The 14,437-nt window shown below is 42.1% G+C and overlaps 1 protein-coding gene across 2 annotated transcripts in view; it reads left to right on the top strand.

Moving 5' to 3' along the window:
- b4galt2 (UDP-Gal:betaGlcNAc beta 1,4- galactosyltransferase, polypeptide 2) overlaps positions 1 to 14,437 on the top strand; it is a 40,357-nt gene that overhangs the window by 3,085 nt on the left and 22,835 nt on the right. For both annotated transcript variants that reach the window (XM_049747449.2, XM_049747450.2), the window contains exon 2: positions 4,090 to 4,866. In XM_049747449.2, the coding sequence (XP_049603406.1) occupies positions 4,533 to 4,866 (334 nt within the window). In that variant the 5' untranslated portion in view covers positions 4,090 to 4,532. The remainder of the gene's footprint in view (positions 1 to 4,089; positions 4,867 to 14,437) is intronic.

Genomic DNA, 14,437 nt, shown 5'->3' with positions numbered 1-14,437 from the left:
CAGGGACATTGAGGACATTCGCAAATCTTATGAGATTCTTAGAAAATCTTTATTTGGCTCTTAAGGGATCCATGCAACTTTAGTGTTGTATTTTCTTCCTGAATTTTCAGCCAGTCTTGTGAAACCTCAGTTAATCTCAAAATAGAGTCAATGTGGTTCTTTGCAACTTTAGAGGCATATATTTCCCGAAGTTTATGTTTGAACAACTTGCGGCTCTTGTCGTGCGATGACGAGCAACAACGTGCAGGCTGAAGAGCAGCCGTCGGATGTTTTCATTTTCGAGAGCCCCGACCTCCTTCAGACCGTTGGACGTCTGAGAAGCAGTGTGTTGTGTAGTCCAAGAGCCTTGTTGTGTTTTGTTCCCTCTTGAGTACAGTTTCTCCCTCTTTGGTCTTTTCATCTTTGCGCTGCTGCTTATTTTGTATTTTTATTTTTTTATTTTTTTACTCTGCTGCTTTTATCTTTTTGTTGTTGCCTTTGTGTAGTTACAGTAACACACACAGCACAGTCTTTGGGCCAGTTAAATGTACCACTGGCAGTAAGTCTGGCATTTGCTTAAAAATCATTTATTCATCATGACTGATTATTTATAGAATCGAATATATTGATCATAAAGTCTGATAAGATATAATCTGCAAAGTTGTTTTGAGTAACTGTATCGGCTTGATAGTATTTGACTTTAGTTTGATCCCACTTGAAACATGAAGTGCATAAAGTGGACATTTATGGTGATAGTAGTAATTCAGCCGCACAGACTGTTCATTTATAATGCACGGCAGAGATGTGTTGTCATCTTTAGTAGACGTCTCTGGAGATCGAAATGCCTCACCTCATTTCCCCCAAATATTTATACCGCCTCTCGCATCGGTCCTTTGTATTTTATGAGGCGATAAAAAGATGAGCCAATACACAATGTTGTCTCTTCTTCTGCACATGCGGGACACATTTGGTTCTCAAGCCAGACAGACGAAGGTAGCTTTGATATGTAAAGAGAAGCACGCAAAAATGATTTTACGTAAAAGTCTACATTGAGCGTTAAAATCTGAAGTGTGACCTTCGCCTTACCACTGTTAATATATTTTTTTTCCACAGTCAACCAAGAAAATGTAGTCAATGTCCATCTCGTAATGATTCCAGTTTGTGTTGTTGTTCTGGTGTTACTGACATTTTGTCAAGGACCACACAAGGGATTCAGGGATATGAACGGTAAACCGGGGAGGCCCGGCCTCTCCTTGCTTTAATGAACAGCTAAAGGTCAGCACGCGGCCAAGCGTCCGATTCATCTCAACTGGGCGACAGCGCGCCTCAAGCCCGCCCGCCCGGCCGCTCGCTCGAAAAGTAAAAAGAATGACGGCGTTTTGGCTACGTCAAGATTTTGAAGTCACACGCTGGTGTTGGTGTTTACATAACAGACGGCGGTTTGTTTGGCTTGATGGAATCAGCACAGAAAGATGCTAACCTAATCAAACTGGATTGCTAGTGGCTTCAAACTGTCGCTAAAGTCAAACCTGTAAAAAGAAATGAGATCCCCACTGAGCATGTTGATCATTAGTGCTGTAATGCTTCCAAAATGATCTGGAGTTGAGTAAATAAACGCCCCAAGCGAGCCACTCACTTACTATTACGCGTTGGCTAATATTTCGCTGTGGTTCTGTAAACGCATTGACGTGCCTGAATGAAGCATACTCACTGCCATTTATGTTTTATGACCAACAAATGACCTAAATTCTCAAGCACTTGCTTCGATATTACACGCCACCCCCCTCCCCACACAAAAATCGTCATGCTGTCGCCTTCCATGACAGCCATGTAATCCATTCAAAGAAATGACATCAGCAACTGTTACGTAAATTAAATATGATGGTGTTGTCAAAATGTGTATTTTAGGGGCTCCATATGGAACTCCCATAAATCCTAGATATTTATTTTGTAGCCCTGGAGAGTTAGAAAAATTAGTCTCCAATACCAGTTTGACGCACTCAAAGATGGTCGGACATCTAGAGGCACAAAATACGAAGGAGCCATGCTTAACCAGGAAGTTGTGGTTTCTCACCTGGCATTTTAGCTACCGTACTTCTGAGCTAGCAACCTTGAATTGCTTCTGTCTGTCAAGTTGTGTTGTGCTGTGGGCTTGGGGGAAGTAAACTTGCCTCCAGCAAGATGTGCTCCAGATGATCAGGTGTAGCCTTGCTGATGCATTTTTGATAAGCAGCAACTTGACGTAGGTTAAAGGTGAAAGCAGGAGCGATCTGCAGGTGGTTAAATGTTTGCTTTTTGCAATTTTTGCACGTCTCCTCAAGCTCCAGTCATGAGCCATAAACCTGTTTTTGGTTTTTACATCCACATTGTTCCCGCTCGAATGAGACAAAATGTCATCTTCCACATGAGTTGAGGATATACAATAAGCCCGAGGGCTCGACTCAAAACATCTGCGACGCACGCACACACAGAGGGAAAGACACTCACTCACCAGCCGCAACATTAGGTACACTGGCACGATGAAATGACTCCAAATCCATTCTCACATTTACTTACAATTTATATTTGAGGTTCCATGGTTTTTTAGAATCATGTTTGTGTGTGTGCGCAGATGTGCATGTGCGTCAACTTGGGATAAAACATTGCAGCTGCGCGTGAGGCATCCATTACATTTATGTGACGAGAGCAGAAATGATGAGAGAACGGCATGAAACATTTCCCTTCCGATGCTCCTTCATCTTGAATTAAAGTCTCCAATTTAAAGCCGTGACCCAAGCGACTGCACTCGACTGATTTGATTCACACACACACACACACACACACACGCACAAGCACATACATACTCGTAGCTTAATCCTCGTCGCCTTTCGAGATCTGCTGCGCCGTGCCTCTTCCCAGACATAAAGTTGCACTTAAGTTTTAGAGAACACACTCCGTCGAGAGAGTTGCCGTCGTAATTGTGTCAGCGCCAACGTCACGACGGAGCCCTGCCGAGCTATTAAATGTAAATACTCCAACTGCATAAAAAAATAGATAAAGTTAACCACTCAGGAGGCCATCTTGTATCCCCACATTTCTTCGGGACTGTGCATAGTAAAAAATAAGTCACTTGGGCTTCTTATTGACTCATTCTTGAACTGAAATGTATTTATTGGCAATCAAATTCAACATTTTATGAACATGGCTAAACACACGCTAATGTGGCTAATATGTATGGCTAATAGATGATGCTAATGCTCATGGGCTACTAATTTTGGTACAGACTTGAATAATGGGAGCTAATACAAGAGCTGTATGTTCGTGATTGATAGAAACTGGTTCGGCCCATGAATAGCGAAAATCTTTCAACTAAAGGTCTGACGAAATTTGACAGAACGCAAAAAATAAAAAGATAAAAAAATTAAATGCCAATAAAGACAAAGTGTTGGGGGGGAAAGAAAACCTTAAATAGTCCATTTTAAGATTTGCAGTAAACTTTCAGTCAAATTTGGGGTGGGGGTTGTATCGCTAACAACACTACTTGGTGATAAAATATGACACAAACATGTGTTTTTTCATCATGAGGACCTCTGGAGAAGTTGTTTTCTCAGTAGCACATTTAATGGCCTCATTCCTCTGTTCCTCCACCAAGTTTTTAATGAAGAAGTTTCTCCCGCTGCGAGACAAACAAGCCAGCCGTGTGGAGTGTGGAATAAAAAACAAGCTCTTTTTTTTTTTTTTTACCTTACGTGTCTTTCAATGCTCAAACAACAACTGCAGGGATACAATTGTTCTCATCCTTGTTTTGTTGAAGAATCATTTCCACTGACCTTTTTTGGCTTGCTGAAAGAGTAATGAATTGGCGGTGTCAGTAAAGATACTTTGTAAAGATGGGCTTTGTGTGTGGAAAATTTGGAGATTTTTGAGGTGGAGAAGGACATTTAGGAAAGTTGGGTGTTTTTAATTACTTTTACTAAAAACTCTTAGAATGAAACAGGTCAGATCTTAACAGGATGGAATAATCACTGAAATAATATATTGTAAAAAAAATATATATATATTGGATAAGGACAGCCCTAGTTGAGATTCTACTCCAGTTTGATTTGACTTCATTTCATTTTGTCCCCTTAGGTGCCTGAGACCACTATCCAGGAGGTCTACATTGCCAACATCCCAGATCCTGTTGCCCGGAAATCCGTGACCATGTTTTTATTCATTTGAATGGCCGCCAACCGTCGTTGGAGCATGAGCACATATCGCATTGCCTTATACCTGAGATAACGCTCATTATCCTTGCTCGAGCGTGCTCCGTCCACCCAGGATCCGTTCTGATCAAATAGTTTTGGATCCGACGGTCATGCAGGGAAACTTTGGGACCAAAGTGGCAGCTTGGGATTTGATTGGAGCCCCCGTGTGTCTCCCAGAGACCCAATGCAAAGAAAGGTGAAGTGCATGTAGTATTCTTCTCCATCGGGATATCGACCACAAGGCCGTGGCGATGAGCGCATGATTGCAACGGCGCCGCGCCATCTTCGTCGTGGCCGGCGGTCGTCCGCCGCTCGTCGTCCTCGGCCATGACCCGGCTGATGTTGGGCCGAACTCTGGAGCGCATCTGCAAGGGCGTCCTGTTCCTTTGCCTGCTCCACTTCCTCATCATGATGATCCTCTACTTTGATGTCTACTCGCAGCGCTTCGACCTCTTCAGCCGCTTCAACAACGTGCGCAACGGCTCTCGTAACAACGCCAGCGGACATCATTTCTACTTTTACAACATTTCCAGGCTCAACGCTACCGCGGCTAGCTACCTGGCCACGGGCGAGCAGGCGGGGCCCACCGCGCGACCGCACGCAAATCGGCCGCCTTCGCCCAAGCCCCTGCCGCCATGTCCTGAAAACCCCCCTGGTCTGGGTGAGTCAACCTCTCGATTAATTCCCTACGCTCTGTCCGCCAGCAAAAGCCATGCCATTTGTTAATTCAGGCATTGTCAACACCAAAAGAGAATTTCACTTCTTCAGAAACCCATCTTTTTTATGATTTTACTCCTTGATGTAATAATCAAACATGCTGTGCCTGCACGAGTAGGACCAGACCAAAAATAATTCAGTTTCCTCTTACAGTTGGTGTTTATTTGGGCAAAGTCTTTGGTTGGGGTTCATCCAAATATATTTGCCCGAAAGGGCTGCTTCAAACCACTTTTTGTTTTGTTTCGGGCATGACTCATCTATTTAATCCATCCTATTATGACAAAAATAAAATTTGTAGCAATAGATGAAGCTACTGTTGGTAACGTTGCAAGCCTCGGAGTGATCTAGGCAGGGATCTATTATTTATATTTAATACGCTTATGAAGAGTTAGAGTTTTGAACAGGCAAGAAATTGATTTTCTTTTTTGTTGAAGTTGCCAGGCCTTTATTGTTCCCCTTTTTTAAGATTTTGGAAAGCTATAAGCACCTCCAGTCTTTTACCAATTAGCAGCAGCGCTAGTGTAGTTTTTCTGGCCGATCCGCAACAGAAAATGGATTTAATATCAAGCGTAGTGCTGTTTCATTCTCACAGCGAGACCTCACGGCAGTTGTCGGTTGCCAAAAACAACCCAAGCTTCATGTGGAATCAAAAATGTTTGATTATGTTTACTGCAGATTTAGCTGGTTTTCTTTCATATTCAACTGTGGCATCAAAAGATCCAGCGGTGTGTTTTCCGCAAGGAGCCCGGGTGAAATTCTTTTTTTTGTAAGCTGCGTGCATCAGATACCCAGCGGGTGGCGGTGAATTCGTCACTTACCTCGCCAGACATCACCTGCTGCTCTTTTCTTTCTCTCCCAACATGCCCGGTTCCTGCAAGCGTGTTCAGATGCCCCGCCGTGTTGATGTAGACGCTTGCGGTAGATATATTTCTGCAAACATGCCACTTTCTCACGCACGTACATATTTTCATACGTAGATTCAGAGCTGTAACATTTAATTGTTTGAGTGGATGAATAAGAAAAATTGTAATTGGATATAGTAATTAAAACCCGATTGTATCCAACTAACAAAAACATGACCTGTAGAGCATTAGTTCCAAATCTCTTTTAGAAGCAAAGGAATATATTTATTTATCATTACACACACTGAAAATAAACGCTGCGCTTTTCTTTCTCGCCTGTAAAACACACGTTGATGAGCTTTGGCTTTCTAACCTAATTGCTATTCTCATTTGCAACTCGCACTGAGAAGGATGGAGCCATCAGCTGAAGAGGTCTCAGCAAACTCTTTGGGGACTGGAAAATGTTTTTGTATTCACGGCAGGCCCAGGTGTGCCCTCATCTCGCTCTCGTACTATATGAGATGGCGAGAGAAGAGTTTTTTTTTTTTTTAGAAGGATGGTGGGAAAGTTGGTGGGAAAGAAAAGGAAGGAAGTGCAGGTGGAGAGGTGACGGGGTGGGCTGGTTGGAGTCCGAGGGACGTACTCATGTACGTGCACGCGGACACACACACATAGAGTACATAATGAGTGGATGCGAGCCACTCATAGAAGCAGCACCTGTCAGCTGGTGTTCTCCTGAAGCCAAGTGTGTGTGTTTGCCAACCCGATGCATGTGAGCCAGAGCCTGAATGAACTCGTAGAAAAATAACGGCCAACTGAATAATAATTACCGCATTTCGGAGATTTTGTTTGCTGCAGTGCAGATGGGGATTTTGGAAGAAGAATACCCAATATTGGCAGTGTTAAAAAAAATATTGTTCACGGATGGAAATACACGGAGACTGTTTTTATACTTTGGAAGCTGTTTTGATTAGCAACAAGTTCGGAATAGGCTCAGCTATTACCTCTTTAACGGAGATATTTTGGTACAATTAGTGAAAAACAGGTGTTGTAATAAATCTGTTCAATGTCTGTGTGTAAACGTTGTTTATGAGCTGAGATAATTGCAGTTTATCTTTTTATTTTTATTTTAAGCAGAGGACGTCAATTGATGGACGTAAAAACTGAACTAGATCCAACAAGCTTTTTAGTCTAAATTCAGAATAGCTTGCTCGCAGACATTTTGGTAAATTGGCTGATACAGTAAGAAAAGATAAGACAGTTATTTTTCTTGATATGTCTCCTTTCATGTACGATACAATGCATCTATTAGATGTTTTTGTATCATCTAAATTATCCACACAGAGACACAAACGTCAACCCTAATAAACTGAGCCGTCTACTGGCTTCTACATACTGTGAGCTTTTTTATCAAAATGACACATCAAATTTGATGTTGTCATTAACAGAACACAACTTTTTATTGTAATCGTATAAACGTTTTTATGAGCTCTTATCAAAACATGACAGAATAAAGATGAAATTCTGGCTAAGCCTCTCAATATTTTCTTCCTGTACCTTCCGTAGCTTTTTTTCTCTCCCGGCATAACTCCGTGCTTTAAAAGCTGCCAAACGAGGCTTTTGCCATCGCCCACCCCCCTGTCGTGCTGCCTTATATCCTCCTGTCATCTAGCCAATTTACTTTTTAAATTAGTGCCCCCAAAAAGTAGCCCATAGCCACCTTTTCATCGTCAAGAATTGCCAACCTTTTGTCGTGTCTGCTTGCGGCGGCGCTTCCCGCCGAGCTTTTACTTTTATACAAACACCCACACGCTGTCTGTTCTGGTTGCTTATTAAATTAAAACTTCTTTGTGGGTTAAAGCACAGCTCGCAACATTGTTAAAGTCTACCACTGTGCTTTAGAAACGGAACATACTCAATTAGCTTGGCAATGAACGCAGAGTAAGGATAGAGCAAGATACAGAAGTCCAGGGAGCCACCCTCCAAATGTTAGCTGCTAGCTAGCCAGCTAGCTCACTGACTCTTGTCATCAAGAGTATATTTGAAAACTCGGAAGAGCTCCCAAAGCCATAACAATATGTTCAGGTTATTTTGCCTTTTATGTCACTCAGACATTCAAGGGTTAAGTCCACTGACTGCTATAGCTATTAACGCCAACTGCTAGTTAGCCATCCGCTAGCTCGCTAGCACAGTGAATGACTTCTTTCTTTCTTTCTTTCTTTCTTTCTTTCTTTCTTTCTTTCTTTCTTTCTTTCTTTCTTTCTTTCTTTCTTTCTTTCTTTCTTTCTTTCTTTCTTTAGTTTTGGGATGAACAAGAACAGAGATTCACTTCACAATCTGGTAGAAATTCTTCCCAGATCAGTGGACGTTAGTAACTTTCCACATTCCACTGTATATGTTTGTGTTCATTAAGAAATAGCATTAGCTTCTTTCAACCTCTCGATCAAGCCATTTAAGTCCCACATTGGGGAAGAACCCATCAGTTTCGGAGGGAAAAAGGGCTCCTCTTGACGCCCTAATGGCCGCCATAAATTTGCTTTTAAACGACCTTCTCCTTCTTGGTGCAGCGCTCTAATTTTCAACCCAAAGGAGAGTTTGCATGAATTATTTCTTTTCTTTCTATTTCTGTTGCCAACGTCCTTGCTTTGCCCAACGCTAATAAAACCGACAGTGTTGTCTCCTTTAGCCTGTCGTGTGCTACCAGTTTCCTACAGTATGTTATAATAACGGGGTAGCAAGGTCTTGGTTCAAAACTGAAAATGAATTAATTTTGCTGGGAGTACGAAATTGATGCGACTGATTTTTCCTTCTTTCTGCTTCACAATTGGTTGTTTTTCACTTGCATGGTTTTCCTTCTCCAAGCCATGGCTGTGGTTTTTTGATATCGGAAAAAATCCTTTGAAAACATGACAGTCCTTATAGGGTTAGGCGCATGCATTGGTTCTAAATGTTAGGCAGGACTCCGTCTAAATTGGCAACACAGTGTCACGTTAGTAAGATTATCTGCGATTATGATTTTGTTTATTGGCTAACGCTGGTCATGTACAACAATAAAATTAACGCATTAGCCTGCCAGCATGTGAAAGCCTTAAGTTGTTGCCAACAAATGAACCAAAACAATGTCATTATTCACGCCGGGTCTCCATTCGCAACGTTTATATGGGCCATCACGCCTGGCGGATTAACATTGTGAGAGATTCGATGAGGATTAGTTAAAAGGATTATCAGTGGCGATAAAAATAAAAACACAGTTTGTGTTTATTTGATGTTTTGAAGACAACCACGAGATGATATCTGCTGTGTCGTCATCTGCCGCGGATGAAATTAGCATCCATCTCAGGAACCAGCAAAGGCCTTGCGTCGTTTCGGGCGCAATGAAGAGAAGCGAGGCGCGGCGTCAAATATCATCTTTGTAATGTGCTCTAAATATTCACTCCGGGGAAATTAGTGTGAGAGCGATTAGTGGATCGCTCTCTCTTATGTGGAGGATTTAATCTTTTAGAATTCATTTTCTCCAAAACGATAAACATTTGTGATGTTTCCGCTTGATTTCCCTGCACGTTTCTGTCATTGTGAGCTGAAATAGTCATGGTGGCTTTTCGTGCTTATCAATCCGCCGACGGAAAACTGCAGCGACACCTTAAAGACATATTATGCTTTCGATTCAGAGTTTAAGTGATAACATTTCTGCAGCACGCTTTTGTCAAAATACCACAGGGATTAAAAAAAAAAAAAAAGATGACTTTTATTATTTTGTCTTGCTAGATTTCGCCTGTTTTGAGAGGGCGATCCTGTCTCTTGCAAATGAGCTACAGTTCACCTCGCCCCACGTATACCGCTGGGCCAATGATGAGTCTGGCTTCTGTTACCATGGTGACTAGGGGAAGAACTCGGCCGCATGTTGAGCAACATCAATAAATGACAGCCCATTTTCACCCCGTGTTTCCAAATGACAATCGTTAATTGAGCGAAAACAATAATACAACTCTGGATAATCGGCTGATAATCGGTCTACCGCGAACTCAGACACTTTCAAAACTCTTCCAACAATCCACGAAACACAACTAAAGTACTCATTCCAGAAGTTATAGTCATTTTTCTTTTTTTAATCAAAATGGAATCACATGTACAGTGGATTGCGTAATTGTGCGTGGGTGCACCATGATGGCCGAGTTTGATCACTGTCAAACACGAAATTAAAATAATGATACGATGTGAATTTTGGTCACTTTGACCCCCTTTTTTCTTTTTTAAACACCAATTGGCTTTCAAATTTTGTTGTGTTGCTTTTGTTAAACATGACATTGCAAGACACGGATCCAAATGATTTCAGACTGACGCTGCTGACCTAAATTAAGATTGTTTGTTTGGCTTGGTGGAGTTCGACTCTCTACTTAAGTGCAATCTAGTTAATGAGGCATTTGGCCTGTAAATGCACAATGCATTATACAAGAGTAGGACTCAATAGTAGCAGTCGTGGACTCCTCTATCTCTTTCTCTCTCTCTTTCACACACGCACGCAAACACATGCGGGCAGGTTTCGGACATGAGATCTCATAAGATCCAATTACAGCTTCTCAATTTCTCATCAATTACCTGTGGGAACTTCATGCCGGCCCTATCGTACGAATTTACAAAACACAGCCTGGTGTCGTTCCACACAACAGATACAGTGAGCCATGAAAAAAAAATCAATATATAGAGAACCAAGCTACTGAGCTACTGCACGTTGTTCGTTTGTCTCTACAAGCTATGTCCCGCTCATCATAAGGTTTTCATCATAAAGTCAATTTTAGTAATAATAATGTCTCAAGTAAGTTAAAGAATACAGTTGAGTATTTTTATAAAATGTTTTTGCCATCCAGATTTTGATGTAGTTTGATGAACGGAACCACAGCTTGACACATCGAAAGTGGACTGACGAAATTGTAATGTTTTGAGTTTCATGTCGATTGCTGAAACTACGACCGCCAATGTTGTTTAATGTGAAAATGACGTCGTTGACAGTGTTCAGAGGTCAGATCAGGCTTGATTGACGAAGCTCAAACCGAAAAGAGCTTCTTCAAGCCCTTGATTGAAGGCAAATTTAAGCTTTTGTTGGGTTTTATGTTAAGTGTGTGGTTTTTCAGTAAACCAGATTATTTTTAGTGTTTCAAGCTTACTGAAAAGTACAACAAATCCTCTTTATTAATCTCCCATCCATCTTCTGAATATAAATATCTTCCACGTGGCCTTTAGCACAAGGACGGACTGTCTTGAATCAGAGTGACAAATTTTGTCCTTGCACTCTTCTGTCCTTTTGTCACTTCCTCTCTTGTCCCATGTACTGATTCGCTAGCTAGCGGCTAACCAGAGTAACAATTGTAACAGTGTCACTCACTGCTTTGTCCCCTTCTATGTTCAAAGTAATTGTCGCAGACTTTAGCCCCTTTTGCACTCCGTTTCCAGTAAGATGGTCTTTCTTCACCTGTGCCTTTCAGACAGATCAGTGTCCAAAGTCCAAGTTCGCACTTGTGCATGACAGCGACAATTGCTTTCAACACCGAGAAGCTCATGCGGTGAGTTGACCTGCTAATTTGCCGACATATGGCGTCGTAACAGAAGTGGGTAGTCGCACCATAGTACAGTGTGAAGTTTAACACTCTGGAGTCAGGACTCACTGCCCACGCTTCCACCTTGAATACCCACCAAAAAAAAACTACAAATGCCGGTACCAAAGGCGAACCACAACGTTGACGAAAACCATACGCAATGTGCGAAGTTTAAAATCGCCATTACACGTCAAATTGTCTGAACGTAAAGTTGCAACAGCTTTGTGAATATGCACTTTGGTGAGTTCACTCTATAAGAGTAAATAAATGCTGTTGCGCCTCTGATGTGAGTTGGTGTGAAAGGGGCTAATAATAGTCCCTGGTGTGTTGTTTATTCAGGTCCTGCTCTCAAGTTATTCCCATATGCTGCTTTTTTTTATTCAACATTGTTCTACGGCGTGGGAGGGAAGCTTAAGTGGTTTGTCAGCTCGTCCCACGTCTCCCATTATGACAGATGAGTTAGCTTCACGCTGGCGCTCCATCGCTCAATCGTACTTAAAAAAAAAAAAAAAAACGAAAGAAGAGGGAATCATGTTTAAAGAGAAAGATGCAACTTTCTATTCATCTCACTGCCTGCTGCCTCTGATCCACTTTGGTGAATTACCTGTATTTAGGTCAGGCCGTAATCTTTCCCTCTCTTTTGCTTTTCCCCCCCACCCAACAATGTGAAGCATCTGTACGCTTTCGGCACGGATTGGATCCATGTCGCCAGGGAGACAACTCCCTAGAAACCCGTCTCGCTAATTGGTCCCGGCAAGAGGCAAGTTTGCGACAGGAGCCAATCAATTACTGTTTGGTTCCAGTCCGGCTTGTTTTTGGCTCTCTTTGAGAACCAGGAAGGTGGCTTGTATTGTAAAATGGCTTGCACGCATGTCGAACATCTTGCCAAATTCCTGAAAGATTATCCTGAGCAATTATCCCATGGTGTCGGATGTCTTACGAATGACTTTTGCTCCCTGATCTGCTCAGAAACACTCTGGGCAATTTTCGCAAATGTTAAGCTAACGTTCGTTATTTACAATGGCAAATCTTTATGAGGAAACAAAGCAGCAGCTAATTGTATAAATGGTATAAATTAAAAAAGTCATGCACCTAAAAAAAAAATACATAAAGACATGCCACCCTAATGTGGTTAATGGAGCAATATATCAAGCTAACAGTTAGCCTAGCTTGTTTTATTTCTTGTACATACCAGACAGGCTAACAGTTAGCTCGTTATCAGACAATCTTGTATATGTGTAACCCGGATGGAAGTTCTCGACCTCTTGTTTTGGTGCTAGTTCATTTTTAGTGGTTGAAAACCATCTGCTTTGGAATGGACTCGTTGAGCGTTGATGCAGGATCTGCCTCACGGCGTTTTGGACCAAGATGTGACCATCTGCCTGTTGTTCTCGCGCCACCACTCTTCTGTTTCTCTGTTGTCTTATTCAATAAGCTCAAAAATGGTATCGTTTGAAACTTTTATGCCTTTTAACTTTTATCTATGCGCTTTTCCCTATTTGTAGATATTAATTTGTACGGAGAGGAAACAACGTGAAATCACTGGAGCGTATTTCAGCTTTTATTTTCGGTGTGTGTGTTAGCAGTTCAATTTAAAATCCTCAAGGCGCAAAGTGAGCCATTAATCACAGCCAGCCTGTTTGTTTTAAATAATCACAAGCCCAGATTTCCACGATGGTAGCCTGCGCGAGCCATCCTCCCCACTACGTTTGATATCGTAATTAAATGTGAGCACCAGAGAAAGAAGACGAATGGAGGCGCCCAGGTTGTTTTATGTTGCTGCTGCGAAGAACAAAAGAACAACATGAACATTAAAGAGTTACAGTCAGTTCTCGTTATTGTCCCACACTGAACTAATGCTGCTCGTGTTCGCAAATTCTCGCACTTTATTATTGTATTCTTTTTGTGGCACTTAATCGATCCATCCATCATCATCCACACAGGTTCTTGCCAGTCTTTTCATCTGGGCCTCATCCGGCGAACTCATTCACTCACATAGCCATACACCATCCATACATCATACTTATGTCAAACCCGTCCATCTGTCCGTCCGTTCACCCATTCAACCCAAACGTGTGTACACGCATGTATCTTGGATATCAATCTTCCATCTTTTCATTCTGTCTACCTGCTTTCATCCATCCATCCATCCATCCATCCATCCATCCATCCATCCATCCATCCATCCATCCATCCATCCATCCATCCATCCATCCATCCATCCATCCATCCATCCATCCATCCAGCGTCCCTTCTATCCTTCCATTCATCCCCAACCATCCATCCATCACATTAGCTTTTGTTCTTTGTTTCAGTAGTTAAGCATTGTTGTCACAAGATGCTGAATTGACCTTCATCTCGCTTCTGCCATCCTATTTTTAAGACTTTATCGTCCCCCCCCACAATACACGACAACCGCCTCCTTTCCAGACAGGCTGATCATGAAGAGTCTCCATGACAAACCACAAAGGTGCCACTGTGAGGTTTTACGGGACATAGAGTGATTTATTTCTGGCATTTGAAATATCAGCCTTGTCAGCAAATGTGATGCATCACATTCAGATTTTCCTGCTTCTGCGCAACCACGAGACATGTTTTATTCAGTAGACTTAGTTTTGTTTTACTGAAAATCCAAGATGAATGACCAAGTATATATAGACGGCATGAAAGAAATCAGCATATTGAGATTGTGTTCTTCATCTGAGACCAAGCAAGCACTCGAAGCTTTGTAGAAGACACATTGCGAGGAAGAATCACTGTCATGTGACTGATTCTTGCAAAAATAAGTCAAGCCATTAAAAAGAAGCATTATGACTGTTTTGGTCTTATAGGTCAGGTACAGCGTACTTTTTGGAGTCACATGTCAGAAATGTCTGATTTTCCAGTTTTCTGCAACACTGTTTACAGCAGACTTTTGGATCAATACCGATGATCTCCTCTCTCCCGATGCCTCTCTCACCGGTCTCAACTCTGCCTCGTCTCTCGCTCGATGTCCTCCCTGAGCGATCTATTTTTCAACCTTTCAAACCGTCCTCCCCTCCCTGCCTCCTTCCGGGACCTTAAGAGCAGCGGCGAAGTAGAA

The sequence above is a fragment of the Syngnathus scovelli genome, chromosome 17, assembly GCF_024217435.2.
Source record: "Syngnathus scovelli strain Florida chromosome 17, RoL_Ssco_1.2, whole genome shotgun sequence".
Lineage (NCBI taxonomy): Eukaryota > Metazoa > Chordata > Actinopteri > Syngnathiformes > Syngnathidae > Syngnathus > Syngnathus scovelli.
Note: the sequence above shows the minus strand (reverse complement) of the source record. Positions and strands in the feature narration are given on the sequence as shown.